The 23,070-nt window shown below is 34.4% G+C and overlaps 1 protein-coding gene across 19 annotated transcripts in view; it reads right to left on the bottom strand.

Moving 5' to 3' along the window:
• Positions 1-283: 283 nt before the first annotated feature.
• Positions 284-23,070, bottom strand: part of LOC149772939 (scavenger receptor cysteine-rich domain-containing protein DMBT1-like) — a 78,772-nt gene continuing 55,985 nt past the window's right edge. For 10 of the 19 annotated variants that reach the window (XM_089947068.1, XM_089947067.1, XM_089947071.1 and 7 more), the window contains 11 exons: positions 22,773-22,914; positions 20,985-21,169; positions 18,713-18,854; positions 16,886-17,070; positions 14,617-14,758; positions 12,789-12,973; positions 10,520-10,661; positions 9,171-9,355; positions 6,899-7,040; positions 4,994-5,178; positions 284-498 (listed from right to left, as the gene is read on the bottom strand). In XM_089947068.1, the coding sequence (XP_089803194.1) occupies positions 491-498; positions 4,994-5,178; positions 6,899-7,040; positions 9,171-9,355; positions 10,520-10,661; positions 12,789-12,973; positions 14,617-14,758; positions 16,886-17,070; positions 18,713-18,854; positions 20,985-21,169; positions 22,773-22,914 (1,643 nt within the window). In that variant the 3' untranslated portion in view covers positions 284-490. Of the gene's footprint in view, positions 499-4,993; positions 5,179-6,898; positions 7,041-9,170; positions 9,356-10,519; positions 10,662-12,788; positions 12,974-14,616; positions 14,759-16,885; positions 17,071-18,712; positions 18,855-20,984; positions 21,170-22,772; positions 22,915-23,070 lie in introns of those variants that run through there. The other 9 variants (XM_089947058.1, XM_089947064.1, XM_089947065.1 and 6 more) reach the window with 9 other exon arrangements.

Genomic DNA, 23,070 nt, shown 5'->3' with positions numbered 1-23,070 from the left:
GACAAAATATTACAAGAGATAAAATAAGGCCCAGTACACCCCGATGCGGTCTCCATCACCACATGGGGGTGAGGGGGGGGGATGTGGTGTGAAAAAATTAAATTATGGGCACGTCGCTAGTTTGACGGACATTTTACAGTTTGATGTGCATTTTTTGTATATGTGCTGACTGGTAATGTGCAATTGAATCGTAATAATAATAATGTGTGATTATGCGCTAATTATGGAATCTAGCATATCTCCACGTCCTTGATTCTATCAAGCAACAACTGCTACAACGTCAGGAAGCTCAGGTTTTATTTACAAATGGTGCAGGACAGTTATTTAAACCAATTGTCGAACCTACCATAAAAATGGTTTAATCAACCAAGGCAGTACAAAAAGCTCTCGAGACAATACCGGCAGACATAGCTTTTCTTCTTCAATTCGCTCCATCTCCCCATCGACCTCTTCAACCACAACCCGAAGTTCAACCACCTCAGCAACCTCTTCAACCACCTACAAAATGAGAATGAGCACAATAGATACATTTACTGACGAATGCATTGGCGCTATCAGGGATAAGTACCAAATACATGATATTGCCGCGTGTCAATACGGTAGAAGAAATCAACATGTAAATCCCGAACATATCTGCAGTCTAAAATCAGGGTCAAAGATGTATATCGCGTTGCTGGTAACATTAATAAATCAGATTTAAAAAAAATATTAAGGAGTTTAAAATCTGTAACCAAGCAGTAGACAAATATGTTGCAAGAGCACAACAAGAAAGGGAAAAAAGCATGAAAGAAAATGAAGCGACAACTTGAAAAAGCGACAGAAGGAAGGTGAAATCAGGAGTAAAATAAGATATAGAATATGGAAAGAAAAAGCATATGAAGGAAAAACAGGAGATGGGCTAACTCACAACGTGCTTACACATCGTGTTTATAAGAAACAAAATATGTTCCCTGAATCGTCAGCAATTTACGATAGACTTTGTCTCAATATCGTCCTCGCTGAAGTTGATAGACTGGAAATTTTGATTGGTGGAAGACAAGTCGGCAATAATTCCCCTAAAATTATCAATGAAGCAGCTGCTATATGTCAGCGTTTATTTACCGATGGCTTCGTTGACAAGAGTGGTTATCGGACACTTGTCGATGAAATTACAGACGATTAATAACAAAATATATCATAGTTGCTAACCTTAAATATAGTGTTTGCGGTTTAATTATTTGAAATGTCAAAACGATAACATATGCCTTTAGTGTAACTGATTGGTCGAAATATCCCCCTTGGCATTCCTGATTGGATGTGACTGGAAAATTTCCTTGCTCCGCCTTTCTTTACCATTCACTTATGCCGCCAAGTATAGGCCATTATTTAACCCTTTTTCTATCTAAAATTTACATGTATCGACAGGCATTAGTATATTGATGTATAGAGAAACAGGAACGAGTGAAATTGAAAATAATGGAAGACTTATAAAAACTATGCACAGGCTAAACAAGGATTCATTGTGAGTTGTGCTTCAACACCCTCTATGGAAACAATCCACCAGATTTGTGTCGCTTCCGTTACAGATTACCTCATCAAGCCAGAAGAGCTGGTAAACATTTGATAATATTTTTGCCATATTGGTCCAGCGCCCTCACCGTGGAAAGCATTCCCAATTGCATGGCCAGGCCCACTAAAAGGAGCAAGGGGTTTGATGAGAGTGGTATTAGAATATGCACTGGATTCCCATAAAACTATTTATAAACATCATGTGTACACTGATGAAAATATTAAACGTGCGAATTCATTATTTAGATGGTTGTACAGTTACCAAGACCATTACATGTCAGTAATTAAAGACTAAACAGCAAGTGCACGAGGAAACAAGCCGGATGTACTTTGCTATATGAATTGTATCCATTTTCAGATTTAGTGCCAATATTACCATTGATAGGATCCTTTTTATATCGGTTAGGGCATCCAGTGCTAGACTGAGAAATCATTTGGGACTATTATGTCACAGCAATTTGAAATTCATTGACCTCGGATCAAATATAATCACCTGACCCAGGCCCACTAAGAAGAGCAAGGGTTTGACGAAAATTATTTATACATTCATGTACACTGAAGAAAATAATAAATGTACGTAAGTAGAGATTACACAAAGAGTGGACGGAGAAACAAACCGAACGTATTTTACAAAGTAAACTGTCAATAACCTATTTCTGTCGATTTATAAAGGATTCTTTTCATAATCGTGTATGGCTTCCGCTGGTTGGTTATGATGTTATTTGTGAGTGTCATGATAGAAGAATGTTGTATTTGGTCGAACTCGGGCCAATTATAATCGACGAGAATCATGAACCAAAATGGCATAAAGCCATACCATAAATGTTGCTACAAGTCATGAGAAACGTTATCAAAGTGAAGCAAGCGAACGAACGTGATGTGATATTCACAATGAGCTCAACAGACGTGAAAAAAGGAACACCGAAACACCATTTTGATCATCTAAACATCTAGGAAAACCAATCCATTTACTTGTCATAAATAGAATGGTTCAGACATTGGTCAGTTCTCGCTGAGGTTGTAAAAATAACATAGAGAAACAACACACACAGACAAACACGCACACACACACAGACACATCTCTCTCTCTATATATATCTATCTATATATCTATCTATCTATCTATCTATCTATCTATCTATCTATCTATCTATATATATATATATATATATATATATATATATATATATATATATATATATATATATATATATATATATATATATATGTGGAAAGGAAGTGCATTAAAATGTGAATATTTTACTCACTGACTCTTGACTTGAACAAATCTTCAAAGAAACACAGACACACACAGATATATATATATATATATATATATATATATATATATATATATATATATATATATAGAGAGAGAGAGAGAGAGAGAGAGAGAGAGAGAGAGAGATAGACACACACAAGTACACAAGTATAACTAAGGCCAAACATACGGCAGACAACATTTGTATGTATCTGCGTTATCCCAGTCATCGTCGCACACTGTGCCCTATTGTCAAAACGAACTCCACCATCACTTTGGGATCTTACTTGTACCAGTCGTACATCGACATATGTTTGAAATCCGATCATAAAATATACTACGGCAAGATGTTAATATGGATATTTCCTTAGACTGCTAAACATGTATTATCCAGACAAGGAGGTAGTCATGAGTAAAGGAGAATTCCAGAAGTGAATGTTTCCGTGGTATTGATGTTACGATCTGTGAAGAAATGGGGGAAATTCAGATGCGTTGTTCTACATGTACATTTCAAAAAATCTTTGAAATATTCCGCCAGTCACAGTAAGAGATATTAATGAGTGCTTAAAAAATCCGCATTACAATTGCTTTACGTATCCAAACTCAACTATCTGTATTGAACCATATGTGTGCATTTGGTTCGAAACACATGTTAGGATACATATGTGTTAAAAATAAAGCATTCACCTGATTCAATTGAAAGTGATTTTTGAGTTGGGATGAAATGACTTTAATTTTGGATGCAATTAAATGAAGGTGGTATGGAAATACAGAAGATCTCAATAATCATTGACGATAAGTATATTTAGTGTTGACAAGTTATATATAACTTGTATTTTCATTAGTTTTGCTTTTCAATAGAAATTCTGCTCAATTCTCTTTTGGAGGGACAAAAGTACAACATTACAAGAGTTTGTAACAGAATCAGATAGTTTTGAAAATGACCCACCATCATTGATTACTAGTGACGAGGATACCTGAGTGAATTAAAAGGGACAGATGCATATGTCGTGATATGTATAAATCAACGTAACCAATGATGTCGAGACACTGAACGAGACCCAAGACCTCTTTACCGAACGGAACGGTGGAGAAAGCCAACCCGTACGAGCTACAAGCTGACGAGTGAATAAGATATTAATACGGTTCCAGCGAGGTCGTTGCATTCTTTCATACAGACACAATTGTACATATGTTCTCAGTTACAACATCAAGTATCGTTCCCTACTTGTCAGTCCTATACTGGTTCATCCCATGTTCAACTTAATTGGTAGACTCTCAATGGGGATTTTCTAATGTTAAGTTCAGTTACAGTTAAACGTATTGCATTAATATTGATGGTACTGCGATTCATGTGGTTTTTCCTACGTTGTCATAAGCATGCTGGTCGAAAAGACAGTGGATGGTATAGTCAGATTTCATTTTTGAACTTTTATATAAACAATTTCAAAATTTTAAATATAATTATTTGAATGACAATTTTTACTATGGAGTATTTTAAAAAGAAATATTCTAACTATATCAAGAGGTGAAACTGTAATAAATATTTCTTTTTTCTTTTTTAGGATTGAGACTGTAAATAAAAGCAAGATATGTCATGTCATTTATTTACACGGAATTCAAATAGATCTGATCACTAACAAAATATTGATTTTATAGCACCTGCCAAATCTGTTGACATCAATCAAGATAAAACGAGTCACACTATTAGCGAGGAAAGTTACATGCTAATGGAAACGTTCCCGTCAAAGTGTCTGCAGTGACTTAATTCGCTATGCTATTGATATTTTTTTCTTTGCGAGAAATTATGATAAATGATCGTTTGACACGGATATCTGTTTGCATACATATTATATGGTTTCAATTTTTCTCATATTTTTGTATATACTATTTTAATTTATTAGTCATATTTTCAGTTCAATATTATTAGCAACAATTATGCTTGATCCAGCTACCTTTTATTCAATGTATTGATAATGACTCAGGATACTTCTGATCAGATTATGAATTATCCATCGTTATCAAACACGCTTTCGCATCGCAGGTTTTATATGGCGTGACTATGTTGCAGAAATGTGTTTGGTCCTACACAATCCAACTATTTCGCATTGGAGAAAACAACATAATATGTCGAAATGAAACGGCCGTATTGTACCAAAACGAAATGAAATTGAAGCTGAATACCTGGTAGTTGGCCACAGAAAACTCCAGCATCCTGTCTGTGACTACAGCCAGTGACTCCCCAGGAATAAGAATGAGAAAGGCAATCCAACACGGTTGTCTCATTTCCTTTGCAATTTAACGAACTCAGCCATATTGGTCCAGTGCCCTCACCATATAAAGCGTTCCAAATCGCATGACCAGGCCCACTAAAAGGAGCAAGGGTTTGATGAGAGTGGTATTAAGGTGTGCACGGATCCCCATAGAACTGTTTATAAACATTATGTGTACACTGAAGAAAGTTTTACATGTGGGCATTCCTTATTTAGTTGGTTATACAATTAAATCAACCCTTACATGTCAGTAATTAAAGACTATACTGCAAGTGTACTTGGAAACAAGGCGGACGTACTTTGCTATATGAATTTTAACCATTTTCAGATTTACTGCCAACATTACCAATGATAGGATCCTTTTCATATCAACTCTGATTTCCAGTGCTAGATTGGGAAATCGTTTTGGACTATTATGTCACAGCAATATGAAATTGAATGACCTCGGATCAACTATAATCGCCTGACCAGCAGGCCCACTAAGAAGAGCAAGGGTTTGACGAAAGTGGCATATAAAAGCACACTGGATATCCATGAAATTATTTATAAACTTCATGTACACTGAAGAAAATAATAAATGTCCGTACAAAGAGTGGACGTAGAAACAAACCGAACTTATTTTACTAAGTAAACTGACAATATCGTATTTCTGTCGATTCATAAAGGATTCTTTTCATAATCGTTTATGGTTTCCGCTGCTAGAATATGAAGTTATTTGTGAGTGTCATGATAGAAGAATGTTGTACTTGGTTGAACTCTGGCCAATTATAATCGACGAGAAACATGAACCAAAATGTCATTAAGCCATACCATAAAGAGAATGGGTTAAGCAGCGTTAAACTAATGTCTGATAGAAATGCAGTCTCTTGTTACGAATTGTATAAGTACACTATAGATGTAAATCTTCCTTAAAGTCATGACATACGTTATCAAAACTCCAACTAGGTAGCTTTCTGTTGCCTTATAGCTATGTACATGGAAGGAACAGAATACTTTGGAGCAGGTAAAAGACCTAATGAAACCAATGTGTTTTAGTGCAAATAGAGTACTGATGCATGAGTCAAAAAGGAACAGCAATAATGAGAAAAAATAATAAAATATGGATGGAAATATTACTGTCAATGACGTGACGTTGAAGATCAAATGAAGGTAAATAATGATGAACTAAAGAATCTGTTTCGTCCATTTGAAAGTAGAGATGCTAAAGTGAAGTAAGCGAACGAACGTGATGTGATATTCACAATGAACTCAAGAAACGTGAGATGCGCCACATCAAAACACCATTTTGATCATGTAAACAGTTATTTAGGAGAACCACTCCATTTAATTGTCATAAGTAGAATGGTTCAGACTATGGTCAGTTCTCAGTGGGATTGCACATATAACATAGAAAAACCCAATATATATAAATATCTATATCTATATCTATCTATCTATCTATCTCTCTATCTATCTATCTATCTATCTATCTATCTATATATATATATATATATATATATATATATATATATATATATATATATATATATATATATATATATATATATATATATATAATATATATATATATATATATCAGGCGAGGAAGTGCATAAAAGATATATAAGGCCGCGGAGTGCATTACAAGTTGGATATTTTACTCACTGGCTATTGACCTGAACAAATCTTCAAACGCACACAGAAACAGACACACACACACACACGTATATATATATATATATATATATATATATATATATATATATATATATATATATATATATATATATATATCTGTGTATATGGAGGGTCACACACACACATTCTACAAGTATACCTTAGGCCAAGCATGCGGCAGACGACATTTGCATCGTGTTTATCCCACCCATTGTCGCACACTGTGCCCCATTGACCAAGAAAAAGAACTTCTACTCTCCCTTCACTTTTGGATCTTCCTTGCACTAGCCTTACATCGACATCTGTTGGAAAAGTATACACTTGATAAGAACTTGCAAGGCGGCTGCATATATATGTGTAACATACTCAAACATGGTGTAATATCCTTAGCTAATATTCTACGCAATGTAGCACTTGTCGTCCCTAGTTTGCGACTATACAAATATGTAAGCCTCGCCATTTTCTTACTGTTTTGTTTCCCAATAATTATTGAAAATAAAGGGAAGATAGATTTTTTTAAGTATTGTGTATTTCCGTGTGTTCCAGCAGCAGTTCTTAGCAAATACGATCATAAAACATACAACGGCAAGATGTTAGTATGGATATTTTCTAGAACTCCTAAACATGTATTATCTAGAGAAAGACGGTAGTCATGAATAAAGGAGAATTCCAGAAGTGAATATTTCCGTGGTATTGATGTTACGACCTATGAAGAAATAGGGGAAATTCAGATGCGTTGTTCTACATGTACCTTTCAATAAATCTTTGAAATATTCCTCCAGTCACAGTAAGGGATATTAATGAGTGCTTTAAACATCCGCATTACAATTGCTTTACGGATCCAAACTCAACTATCTGAATTGAACTATCTGTGTGGATTTGGTTGGAAACACATGCTAGGATACATATGTGTTAAAAATAAAGCATTCACCTTATTCAATTGAAAGTGATTTTTTGAGTTGGGAGGAAATGACTTCAATTTTCGCTGCAATTAAATGAAGGTGGTATGGAAATACAGAAGATCTCAATAATCATTGACGATAAGTATATTTAGTGTTGACAAGTTATATGTAACTTGTATTTTCATTAGTTTTGCTTTTCAATAGAAATTCTGCTCAATTCTCTTTTGGAGGGACAAAAGTACAACATTACAAGAGTTTGTAACAGAATCAGATAGTTTTGAAAATGACCCACCATCATTGATTACTAGTGACGAGGATACGTGAGTGAATTAAAAGGGACAGATGCATATGGCGTGATATGTATAAATTAACGTAACCAATGATGTCGAGAGACTGAACGAGACCCAAAGACCTCTTTAGCAAACGGAACGGTATTAAAAGTCAACCCGTACGAGTTACAAGCTGACGATTGAATAAGATATTGATACGGTTCCAGCGAGGTCGTTGCATTCTTTCATACAGACACAATTGTACATATGTTCTCAGTTATAGCATCAAGTATCGTTCCCTACTTGTCAGTCCTATATTGGTTCATCCCATGTTCAACTTAATTGGTAGACTCTCAATGGGGATTTTCTAATGTCAAGTTCAGTTACAGTTAAACGTATTGCATTGATATTGATGGTGCTGCGATTCTTGTGGTTTTTCATACGTTGTCATAAGTATGCTGGTCGAAAACACAGTGGATGGTATAGTCAGATTTCATTTTTTAATATTTACATAATGAATTTCATAATTTGAAATATAATTATTTGAATGACAATTTTTTTAATGGAGTATTTTAAAAAGAAATATTCTAACTATATCAAGAGGTGAAACTTTAATAAATATTTATATTGTCTTTTTTAGGATTGACACTGTAAAGAAAAGCAAGCTATGTCATGTCATTTATTTACATGGACTTCAAATAGATCTGATCACTAACAAATTACTGATTTTATAGCACCTGCCAAATCTGTTGACATCAATCAAGGTAAAACGAGTCACACTATTAGCGAAGAAAGTTACATTGCTACTGGAAATGTTCCCCGTCAAAGGGCCTGCAGTGACTTAATTCGCTATGCTATTGATATTTCTTTCTTTGTGAGAAATTATGATAAATGATCGTTTGACACGGATATCTGTTTGCATACATATTATATGGTTTCAATTTTTCTCATATTTTGGTATATACTATTTTAGTTTATTAGTCATATTTTCAGTTCAATATTATTAGCAACAATTATGCTTGATCCAGCTACCTTTTATTCAATGTATTGATAATGACTCAGTATACTTCTGATCAGATTATGAATTATCCATCGTTGTCAAACACGCTTTCGCATCGCAGGTTTTATATGGCTTGACTATGTTACAGAAATGTGTTTGGTCCTACACAATCCAACTATTTCGCATTGGAAAAAAAAACATAATATGTCGAAATGAAACGGCCGTACTGTACCAAAACGAAATGAAATTGAAGCTGAATACCTGGTAGTTGGCCACAGAAAACTCCAGCATCCTGTCTGTGACTACAACCAGGGACTCCCCAGGAATAAGAATGAGAAAGGCAATCCAACACGGTTGTCTCATTTCCTTTGCAATTTAACGAACTCAGCCATATTGGTCCAGTGCCCTTACCATATAAAGCGTTCCGAATCGCATGACCAGGCCCACTAAAAGGAGCAAGGGTTTGATGAGAGTGGTATTAAGGTGTGCACGGATCCCCAAAGAACTGTTTATAAACATTATGTATTCGCTGAAGAGAGTATTACACGTGGGCATTAATTATTTAGTTGGTTATACAATTAAATCGACCAATACATGTCAGTAATTAAAGACTATGCAGCAAGTGGACGAGGAAACAAGTCGGACATACTTTGCTATATGAATTTTAACCATTTTCAGATTTACTGCCAACATTACCAATGATAGGATCCTTTTGATATCAGTTAAGATTTCCAGTGCTAGATTGGGAAATCGTTTTGGACTATTATGTCACGGCAATTTGAAATTGCATGACCTCGGATCAACTATAATCTCCTGACCAGCAGGAACACTGAGAAGAGCCAGGGTTTGATGAAAGTGACATTTAAATGCATACTGGATATCCATGAAATTATTTATAAACTTCATGTACACTGAAGAAAATAATAAATGTCCGTAGTTAGAGACTATACAAAGAGTGGACGAAGAAACAAACCGAACTTATTTTACTAAGTAAACTGACAATATCGTATTTCTGTAGATTTATAAAGGATTCTTTTCACAATCGTGTATGGTTTCCGCTACTAGAATATGAAGTTATTTGTGAGTGTCATGATAGAAGAATGTTGTACTTGGTTGAACTCTGGCCAATTATAAGCGACGAGAAACATGATTAAAACTATGATTAAGCCATACCATAAAGAGAATGGATGAAACAGCATTATAATAACGTCTGAAAGAAATGGAATTTCTTGTTATGAATTGTATAAGTACACTATAGATGTAAATCTTGCTTAAAGTCATGACATACGTTATCAAAAATCCAAATAGGTTGATTTCTGTTATATATATATATATATATATATATATATATATATATATATATATATATATATATATATATATATATATATATATATATATTATATCATGCGAGGGAGTACAATAAAACTATATAAGCCAGGAAGTGCATTAAAAAGTCGATATTTTCCTTATTTACTCCTGACCTGAACAAATCTTCAAAGACATACAGACACAGATGTATATATATATATATATATATATATATATATATATATATATATATATATATATATATATATAGGGAGGGTCACGCACACACTCAAATATACCTTAGGCCAAGCATGCGACAGATGACATTTGCATCTGCGTTATCCCACCCATCGTCGCAAACTGTGCCCCATTGACCATGAACAAGAACTTCTACCCTTCCATCACTTTTGGATCTTCCTTGCACCAGCCTTACATTGACATCTGTTGGAAAAGTATACACTTGATAAGAACTTGCAAAGCGGCTGCATATATGTGTAACATAATCAAACATGGTGTAATATGCATAGCTAATATTATACGCAATGCAGCACTTGTCTTCCCTAGTTTGCGACTAAACAAATATGTAAGCCTCGCCATTTTCTTACTGGTTTGTTTCCCAATAATTATTGAAAATAAAAGGAAGATAAATTTTTTTAGCTATTGTGTATTTCCGTGTCTTCCAGCAGCAGATCTTAGCAAATACGATCATAAAATATACAACGGCAAGATGTTAGTATGGATATTTTCTAGAACTCCTAAACATGTATTATCTAGAGAAAGACGGTAGTCATGAGCAAAGGTGAATTCCAGAAGTGAATGTTTCCGTGATATAGATGTTACGACCTGTGTGAAGAAATAGGGGAAATTCAGATGCGTTGTTCTACATGTACCTTTCAATAAATCTTTGAAATATTCCGACAGTCACAGTAAGAGATATTAATGAGTGCTTTAAACATCCGCATTACAATTGCTTTACGTATCCAAACTCAACTATCTGTATTGAACTATATGTGTGGATTTGGTTGGAAACACATGTTAGGATAGATATGTGTTAAAAATAAAGCATTCACCTGATTCAATTGAAAGTGATTTTTGAGTTGGGATGAAATGACTTTAGTTTTGGATGCAATTAAATGAAGGTGGTATGGAAATACAGAAGATCTCAATAATCATTGACGATAAGTATATTTAGTGTTGACAAGTTATATATAACTTGTATTTTCATTAGTTTTGCTTTTCAATAGAAATTCTGCTCATTTCTCTTTTGGAGGGACAAAAGTACAACATTACAAGAGTTTGTAACAGAATCAGATAGTTTTGAAAATGACCCACCATCATTGATTACTAGTGACGAGGATACCTGAGTGAATTAAAAGGGACAGATGCATATGTCGTGATATGTATAAATCAACGTAACCAATGATGTCGAGAGACTGAACGAGACCCAAGACTTCTTTACCGAACGGAACGGTGGAAAAAGCCAACCCGTACGAGCTACAAGCTGACGAGTGAATAAGATATTGATACGGTTCCAGCGAGGTCGTTGCATTCTTTCATACAGACACAATTGTACATAAGTTATTAGTTACAATATCAAGTATCGTTCCCTACTTGTCAGTCCTATACTGGTTCATCCCATGTTCAACTTAATTGGTAGACTCTCAATGGGGATTTTCTAATGTTAAGTTCAGTTACAGTAAAACGTATTGCATTAATATTGATGGTACTGCGATTCATGTGGTTTTTCCTACGTTGTCATAAGCATGCTGGTCGAAAAGACAGTGGATGGTATAGTCAGATTTCATTTTTGAACTTTTATATAAACAATTTCAAAATTTTAAATATAATTATTTGAATGACAATTTTTACTATGGAGTATTTTAAAAAGAAATATTCTAACTATATCAAGAGGTGAAACTGTAATAAATATTTCTTTTTTCTTTTTTAGGATTGAGACTGTAAATAAAAGCAAGATATGTCATGTCATTTATTTACACGGAATTCAAATAGATCTGATCACTAACAAAATATTGATTTTATAGCACCTTCAAAATCTGTTGACATCAATCAAGATAAAACGAGTCACACTATTAGCGAGGAAAGTTACATGCTAATGGAAACATTCCCCGTCAAAGTGTCTGCAGTGACTTAATTCGCTATGCTATTGATATTTTTTTCTTTGTGAGAAATTATGATAAATGATCGTTTGACACGGATATCTGTTTGCATACATATTATATGGTTTCAATTTTTCTCATATTTTTGTATATACTATTTTAATTTATTAGTCATATTTTCAGATCAATACTATTAGCAACAATTATGCCTGATCCAGCTACCTTTTATTCAATGCATTGATAATAACTCAGTATACTTCCGATCAGATTATGAATTATCCATCGTTGTCAAACACGCTTTCGTATGGCAGTTTTTATATGGCGTGACTATGTTGCAGAAATGTGTTTGGTCCTACACAATCCAACTATTTCGCATTGGAAAAAACAACATAATATGTCGAAATGAAACGGCCGTATTGTATAAAAACGAAATGAAATTGAAGCTGAATACCTGGTAGTTGGCCACAGAAAACTCCAGCATCCTGTCTGTGACTACAATCAGGGACTCCCCAGGAATAAGAATGAGAAAGGCAATCCAACACGGTTGTCTCATTTTCTTTGCAATTTAACGAACTCAGCCATATTGGTCCAGTGCCCTTACCATATAAAGCGTTCCGAATCGCATGACCAGGCCCACTAAAAGGAGCAAGGGTTTGATGAGAGTGGTATTAAGGTGTGCACGGATCCCCATAGAACTGTTTATAAACATTATGTGTACACTGAAGAAAGTTTTACATGTGGGCATTCCTTATTTAGTTGGTTATACAATTAAATCAACCCTTACATGTCAGTAATTAAAGACTATACAGCAAGTGGACTTGGAAACAAGGCGGACGTACTTTGCTATAGGAATTTTAACTATTTTCAGATTTACTGCCAACATTACCAATGATAGGATCCTTTTCATATCAACTCTGATTTCCAGTGCTAGATTGGGAAATCATTTGGGACTATTATGTCACAGCAATATGAAATTGAATGACCTCGGATCAACTATAATCGCCTGACCAGCAGGCCCACTAAGAAGAGCAAGGGTTTGACGAAAGTGGCATATAAAAGCACACTGGATATCCATGAAATTATTTATAAACTTCATGTACACTGAAGAAAATAATAAATGTCCGTACAAAGAGTGGACGTAGAAACAAACCGAACTTATTTTACTAAGTAAACTGACAATATCGTATTTCTGTCGATTCATAAAGGATTCTTTTCATAATCGTTTATGGTTTCCGCTGCTAGAATATGAAGTTATTTGTGAGTGTCATGATAGAAGAATGTTGTACTTGGTTGAACTCTGGCCAATTATAATCGACGAGAAACATGAACCAAAATGTCATTAAGCCATACCATAAAGAGAATGGGTTAAGCAGCGTTAAACTAATGTCTGATAGAAATGCAGTCTCTTGTTACGAATTGTATAAGTACACTATAGATGTAAATCTTCCTTAAAGTCATGACATACGTTATCAAAACTCCAACTAGGTAGCTTTATGTTGCCTTATAGCTATGTACATGGAAGGAACAGAATACTTTGGAGCAGGTAAAAGACCTAATGAAACCAATGTGTTTTAGTGCAAATAGAGTACTGATGCATGAGTCAAAAAGGAACAGCAATAATGAGAAAAAATAATAAAATATGGATGGAAATATTACTGTCAATGACGTGACGTTGAAGATCAAATGAAGGTAAATAATGATGAACTAAAGAATCTGTTTCGTCCATTTGAAAGTAGAGATGCTAAAGTGAAGTAAGCGAACGAACGTGATGTGATATTCACAATGAACTCAAGAAACGTGAGATGCGCCACATCAAAACACCATTTTGATCATGTAAACAGTTATGTAGGAGAACCACTCCATTGAATTGTCATAAGTAGAATGGTTCAGACTATGGTCAGTTCTCAGTGGGATTGCAAATATAACATAGAAAACCATATATATATATATATATATATATATATATATATATATATATATATATATATATATATATATATATATATATATATATATATATATATCAGGCGAGGAAGTGGATAAAAGATGAAAGATATATAAGGCCGCGGAGTGCATTACAAGTTGGATATTTTACTCACTGTCTATTGACCTGAACAAATCTTCAAACGCACACAGAAACAGACACACACACACACACGTATATATATATATATATATATATATATATATATATATATATATATATATATATATATATATATATATATATATATATCTGTCTATATGGAGGGTCACACACACACATTCTACAAGTATACCTTAGGCCAAGCATGCGGCAGACGACATTTGCATCGTCTTTATCCCACCCATTGTTGCACACTGTGCCCCATTGACCAAGAAAAAGAACTTCTACTCTCCCTTCACTTTTGGATCTTCCTTGCACTAGCCTTACATCGACATCTGTTGGAAAAGTATACACTTGATAAGAACTTGCAAGGCGGCTGCATATATATGTGTAACATACTCAAACATGGTGTAATATCCTTAGCTAATATTCTACGCAATGTAGCACTTGTCGTCCCTAGTTTGCGACTATACAAATATGTAAGCCTCGCCATTTTCTTACTGTTTTGTTTCCCAATAATTATTGAAAATAAAGGGAAGATAGATTTTTTTAGGTATTGTGTATTTCCGTGTGTTCCAGCAGCAGTTCTTAGCAAATACGATCATAAAACATACAACGGCAAGATGTTAGTATGGATATTTTCTAGAACTCCTAAACATGTATTATTTAGACAAAGACGGTAGTCATGAGTAAAGGAGAATTCCAGAAGTGAATATTTCCGTGGTATTGATGTTACGACCTGTGAAGAAATAGGGGAAATTCAGATGCGTTGTTCTACATGTACCTTTCAATAAATCTTTGAAATATTCCGACAGTCACAGTAAGAGATATTAATGAGTGCTTTAAACATCCGCATTACAATTGCTTTACGTATCCAAACTCAACTGTCTATATTGAACTATATGTGTGGATTTGGTTGGAAACACATGTTAGGATACATATGTGTTAAAAATAAAGCATTCACCTGATTCAATTGAAAGTGATTTTTGAGTTGGGATGAAATAACTTTAATTTTGGATGCAATTAAATGAAGGTGGTATGGAAATACAGAAGATCTCAATAATCATTGACGATAAGTATATTTAGTGTTGACAAGTTATATATAACTTGTAGTTTCATTAGTTTTGCTTTTCAGTAGAAATTCTGCTCAATTCTCTTTTGGAGGGACAAAAGTACAACATTACAAGAGTTTGTAACAGAATCAGATAGTTTTGAAAATGACCCACCATCATTGATTACTAGTGACGAGGATACCTGAGTGAATTAAAAGGGACAGATGCATATGTCGTGATATGTATAAATCAACGTAACCAATGATGTCGAGAGACTGAACGAGACCCAAGACTTCTTTACCGAACGGAACGGTGGAAAAAGCCAACCCGTACGAGCTACAAGCTGACGAGTGAATAAGATATTGATACGGTTCCAGCGAGGTCGTTGCACTCTTTCATACAGACACAACTGTACATATGTTCTCAGTTACAATATCAAGTATCGTTCCCTACTTGTCAGTCCTATACTGGTTCATCCCATGTTCAACTTAATTGGTAGACTCTCAATGGGGATTTTCTAATGTTAAGTTCAGTTACAGTTAAACGTATTGCATTAATATTGATGGTACTGCGATTCATGTGGTTTTTCCTACGTTGTCATAAGCATGCTGGTCGAAAAGACAGTGGATGGTATAGTCAGATTTCATTTTTGAACTTTTATATAAACAATTTCAAACTTTTAAATATCATTATTTGAATGACAATTTTTACTATGGAGTATTTTAAAAAGAAATATTCTAACTATATCAAGAGGTGAAACTGTAATAAATATTTCTTTTTTCTTTTTTAGGATTGAGACTGTAAATAAAAGCAAGATATGTCATGTCATTTATTTACACGGAATTCAAATAGATCTGATCACTAACAAAATATTGATTTTATAGCACCTTCAAAATCTGTTGACATCAATCAAGATAAAACGAGTCACACTATTAGCGAGGAAAGTTACATGCTAATGGAAACATTCCCCGTCAAAGTGTCTGCAGTGACTTAATTCGCTATGCTATTGATATTTTTTTCTTTGTGAGAAATTATGATAAATGATCGTTTGACACGGATATCTGTTTGCATACATATTATATGGTTTCAATTTTTCTCATATTTTTGTATATACTATTTTAATTTATTAGTCATATTTTCAGATCAATACTATTAGCAACAATTATGCCTGATCCAGCTACCTTTTATTCAATGCATTGATAATAACTCAGTATACTTCCGATCAGATTATGAATTATCCATCGTTGTCAAACACGCTTTCGTATGGCAGTTTTTATATGGCGTGACTATGTTGCAGAAATGTGTTTGGTCCTACACAATCCAACTATTTCGCATTGGAAAAAACAACATAATATGTCGAAATGAAACGGCCGTACTGTACCAAAACGAAATGAAATTGAAGCTGAATACCTGGTAGTTGGCCACAGAAAACTCCAGCATCCTGTCTGTGACTACAACCAGTGACTCCCCAGGAATAAGAATGAGAAAGGCAATCCAACACGGTTGTCTCATTTCCTTTGCAATTTAACGAACTCAGCCATATTGGTCCAGTGCCCTCACCATATAAAGCGTTCCGAATCGCATGACCAGGCCCACTAAAAGGAGCAAGGGTTTGATGAGAGTGGTATTAAGGTGTGCACGGATCCCCATAGAACTGTTTATAAACATTATGTGTACACTGAAGAAAGTTTTACATGTGGGCATTCCTTATTTAGTTGGTTATACAATTAAATCAACCCTTACATGTCAGTAATTAAAGACTATACAGCAAGTGGACTTGGAAACAAGGCGGACGTACTTTGCTATAGGAATTTTAACCATTTTCAGATTTACTGCCAACATTACCAATGATAGGATCCTTTTCATATCAACTCTGATTTCCAGTGCTAGATTGGGAAATCATTTGGGACTATTATGTCACAGCAATATGAAATTGAATGACCTCGGATCAACTATAATCGCCTGACCAGCAGGCCCACTAAGAAGAGCAAGGGTTTGACGAAAGTGGCATATAAAAGCACACTGGATATCCATGAAATTATTTATAAACTTCATGTACACTGAAGAAAATAATAAATGTCCGTACAAAGAGTGGACGTAGAAACAAACCGAACTTATTTTACTAAGTAAACTGACAATATCGTATTTCTGTCGATTTATAAAGGATTCTTTTCATAATCGTTTATGGTTTCGCTGCTAGAATATGAAGTTATTTGTGAGTGTCATGATAGAAGAATGTTGTACTTGGTTGAACTCTGGCCAATTATAATCGACGAGAAACATGAACCAAAATGTCATTAAGCCATACAATAAAGAGAATGGGTTAAGCAGCGTTAAACTAATGTCTGATAGAAATGCAGTCTCTTGTTACGAATTGTATAAGTACACTATAGATGTAAATCTTCCTTAAAGTCATGACATACGTTATCAAAACTCCAACTAGGTAGCTTTCTGTTGCCTTATAGCTATGTACATGGAAGGAACAGAATACTTTGGAGCAGGTTAAAGACCTAATGAAACCAATGTGTTTTAGTTCAAATAGAGTACTGATGCATGAGTCAAAAAGGAACAGCAATAATGAGAAAAAATAATAAAATATGGATGGAAATATTACTGTCAATGACGTGACGTTGAAGATCAAATGAAGGTAAATAATGATGAACTAAAGAATCTGTTTCGTCCATTTGAAAGTAGAGATGCTAAAGTGAAGTAAGCGAACGAACGTGATGTGATATTCACAATGAACTCAAGAAACGTGAGATGCGCCACATCAAAACACCATTTTGATCATGTAAACAGTTATTTAGGAGAACCACTCCATTTAATTGTCATAAGTAGAATAGTTCAGACTATGGTCAGTTCTCAGTGGGATTGCAAATATAACATAGAAAACCATATATATATATATATATATATATATATATATATATATATATATATATATATATATATATATATATATATATATATATATATATATATATATAACAGGCGAGGAAGTGGATAAAAGATAAGAGATATATAAGGCCGCGGAGTGCATTACAAGTTGGATATTTTACTCACTGTCTATTGACCTGAACAAATCTTCAAACGCACACAGAAACAGACACACACACACACACACGTATATATATATATATATATATATATATATATATATATATATATATATATATATATATATATATATATATCTGTCTATATGGAGGGTCACACACACACATTCTACAAGTATACCTTAGGCCAAGCATGCGGCAGACGACATTTGCATCGTCTTTATCCCACCCATTGTTGCACACTGTGCCCCATAGACCAAGAAAAAGAACTTCTACTCTCCCTTCACTTTTGGATCTTCCTTGCACTAGCCTTACATCGACATCTGTTGGAAAAGTATACACTTGATAAGAACTTGCAAGGCGGCTGCATATATATGTGTAACATACTCAAACATGGTGTAATATCCTTAGCTAATATTCTACGCAATGTAGCACTTGTCGTCCCTAGTTTGCGACTATACAAATATGTAAGCCTCGCCATTTTCTTACTGTTTTGTTTCCCAATAATTATTGAAAATAAAGGGAAGATAGATTTTTTTAGGTATTGTGTATTTCCGTGTGTTCCAGCAGCAGTTCTTAGCAAATACGATCATAAAACATACAACGGCAAGATGTTAGTATGGATATTTTCTAGAACTCCTAAACATGTATTATCTAGAGAAAGACGGTAGTCATGAATAAAGGAGAATTCCAGAAGTGAATATTTCCGTGGTATTGATGTTACGACCTATGAAGAAATAGGGGAAATTCAGATGCGTTGTTCTACATGTACCTTTCAATAAATCTTTGAAATATTCCTCCAGTCACAGTAAGGGATATTAATGAGTGCTTTAAACATCCGCATTACAATTGCTTTACGGATCCAAACTCAACTATCTGAATTGAACTATCTGTGTGGATTTGGTTGGAAACACATGCTAGGATACATATGTGTTAAAAATAAAGCATTCACCTTATTCAATTGAAAGTGATTTTTTGAGTTGGGAGGAAATGACTTCAATTTTCGCTGCAATTAAATGAAGGTGGTATGGAAATACAGAAGATCTCAATAATCATTGACGATAAGTATATTTAGTGTTGACAAGTTATATGTAACTTGTATTTTCATTAGTTTTGCTTTTCAATAGAAATTCTGATCAATTCTCTTTTGGAGGGACAAAAGTACAACATTACAAGAGTTTGTAACAGAATCAGATAGTTTTGAAAATGACCCACCATCATTGATTACTAGTGACGAGGATACCTGAGTGAATTAAAAGGGACAGATGCATATGGCGTGATATGTATATATTAACGTAACCAATGATGTCGAGAGACTGAACGAGACCCAAAGACCTCTTTAGCAAACGGAACGGTATTAAAAGTCAACCCGTACGAGTTACAAGCTGACGAGTGAATAAGATATTGATACGGTTCCAGCGAGGTCGTTGCATTCTTTCATACAGACACAATTGTACATATGTTCTCAGTTATAGCATCAAGTATCGTTCCCTACTTGTCAGTCCTATATTGGTTCATCCCATGTTCAACTTAATTGGTAGACTCTCAATGGGGATTTTCTAATGTCAAGTTCAGTTACAGTTAAACGTATTGCATTGATATTGATGGTACTGCGATTCTTGTGGTTTATCATCCGTTGTCATAAGTATGCTGGTCGAAAACACAGTGGATGGTATAGTCAGATTTCATTTTTTAATATTTACATAATGAATTTCATAATTTGAAATATAATTATTTGAATGACAATTTTTTTAATGGAGTATTTTAAAAAGAAATATTCTAACTATATCAAGAGGTGAAAATTTAATAAATATTTATATTGTCTTTTTTAGGATTGACACTGTAAAGAAAAGCAAGCTATGTCATGTCATTTATTTACATGGACTTCAAATAGATCTGATCACTAACAAATTACTGATTTTATAGCACCTGCCAAATCTGTTGACATCAATCAAGATAAAACGAGTCACACTATTAGCGAAGAAAGTTACATTGCTACTGGAAATGTTCCCCGTCAAAGGGCCTGCAGTGACCTAATTCGCTATGCTATTGATATTTCTTTCTTTGTGAGAAATTATGATAAATGATCGTTTGACACGGATATCTGTTTGCATACATATTATATGGTTTCAATTTTTCTCATATTTTTGTATATACTATTTTAATTTATTAGTCATATTTTCAGTTCAATAGTATTAGCAACAAATTTGCTTGATCCAGCTACCTTTTATTCAATGTATTGATAATGACTCAGTATACTTCTGATCAGATTATGAATTATCCATCGTTGTCAAACACGCTTTCGTATCGCAGTTTTTATATGGCGTGACTATGTTGCAGAAATGTGTTTGGTCCTACACAATCCAACTATTTCGCATTGGAAAAAACAACATAATATGTCGAAATGAAACGGCCGTATTGTACCAAAACGAAATGAAATTGAAGCTGAATACCTGGTAGTTGGCCACAGAAAACTCCAGCATCCTGTCTGTGACTACAACCAGGGACTCCCCAGGAATAAGAAGGAGAAAGGCAATCCAACACGGTTGTCTCATTTCCTTTGCAATTTAACCAACTCAGCCATATTGGTCCAGTGCCCTCACCATATAAAGCGTTCAGAATCGCATGACCAGGCCCACTAAAAGGAGCAAGGGTTTGATGAGAGTGGTATTAAGGTGTGCACGGATCCCCATAGAACTGTTTATAAACATTATGTGTACACTGAAGAAAGTTTTACATGTGGGCATTCCTTATTTAGTTGGTTATACAATTAAATCAACCCTTACATGTCAGTAATTAAAGACTATACAGCAAGTGGACTTGGAAACAAGGCGGACGTACTTTGCTATAGGAATTTTAACCATTTTCAGATTTACTGCCAACATTACCAATGATAGGATCCTTTTCATATCAACTCTGATTTCCAGTGCTAGATTGGGAAATCATTTGGGACTATTATGTCACAGCAATATGAAATTGAATGACCTCGGATCAACTATAATCGCCTGACCAGCAGGCCCACTAAGAAGAGCAAGGGTTTGACGAAAGTGGCATATAAAAGCACACTGGATATCCATGAAATTATTTATAAACTTCATGTACACTGAAGAAAATAATAAATATCCGTACAAAGAGTGGACGTAGAAACAAACCGAACTTATTTTACTAAGTAAACTGACAATATCGTATTTCTGTCGATTTATAAAGGATTCTTTTCATAATCGTTTATGGTTTCCGCTGCTAGAATATGAAGTTATTTGTGAGTGTCATGATAGAAGAATGTTGTACTTGGTTGAACTCTGGCCAATTATAATCGACGAGAAACATGAACCAAAATGTCATTAAGCCATACCATAAAGAGAATGGGTTAAGCAGCGTTAAACTAATGTCTGATAGAAATGCAGTCTCTTGTTACGAATTGTATAAGTACACTATAGATGTAAATCTTCCTTAAAGTCATGACATACGTTATCAAAACTCCAACTAGGTAGCTTTCTGTTGCCTTATAGCTATGTACATGGAAGGAACAGAATACTTTGGAGCAGGTAAAAGACCTAATGAAACCAATGTGTTTTAGTGCAAATAGAGTACTGATGCATGAGTCAAAAAGGAACAGCAATAATGAGAAAAAATAATAAAATATGGATGGAAATATTACTGTCAATGACGTGACGTTGAAGATCAAATGAAGGTAAATAATGATGAACTAAAGAATCTGTTTCGTCCATTTGAAAGTAGAGATGCTAAAGTGAAGTAAGCGAACGAACGTGATGTGATATTCACAATGAACTCAAGAAACGTGAGATGCGCCACATCAAAACACCATTTTGATCATGTAAACAGTTATTTAGGAGAACCACTCCATTTAATTGTCATAAGTAGAATAGTTCAGACTATGGTCAGTTCTCAGTGGGATTGCAAATATAACATAGAAAACCATATATATATATATATATATATATATATATATATATATATATATATATATATATATATATATATATATGACAGGCGAGGAAGTCGATAAAAGATAAAAGATATATAAGGCCGCGGAGTGCATTACAAGTTGGATATTTTGCTCACTGTCTATTGACCTGAACAAATCTTCAAACGCACACAGAAACAGACACACACACACACACGTATATATATATATATATATATATATATATATATATATATATATATATATATATATCTGTCTATATGGAGGGTCACACACACACATTCTACAAGTATACCTTAGGCCAAGCATGCGGCAGACGACATTTGCATCGTCTTTATCCCACCCATTGTTGCACACTGTGCCCCATTGACCAAGAAAAAGAACTTCTACTCTCCCTTCACTTTTGGATCTTCCTTGCACTAGCCTTACATCGACATCTGTTGGAAAAGTATACACTTGATAAGAACTTGCAAGGCGGCTGCATATATATGTGTAACATACTCAAACATGGTGTAATATCCTTAGCTAATATTCTACGCAATGTAGCACTTGTCGTCCCTAGTTTGCGACTATACAAATATGTAAGCCTCGCC

The sequence above is a fragment of the Sinohyriopsis cumingii genome, unplaced genomic scaffold (assembly GCF_028554795.1).
Source record: "Sinohyriopsis cumingii isolate HCF-2022 unplaced genomic scaffold, ASM2855479v2 utg000957l, whole genome shotgun sequence".
In the NCBI taxonomy this organism is placed as follows: domain Eukaryota; kingdom Metazoa; phylum Mollusca; class Bivalvia; order Unionida; family Unionidae; genus Sinohyriopsis; species Sinohyriopsis cumingii.
The sequence above is the reverse complement of the archived record's forward strand: the minus strand, read 5'-3'. Positions and strand labels throughout refer to the sequence as shown.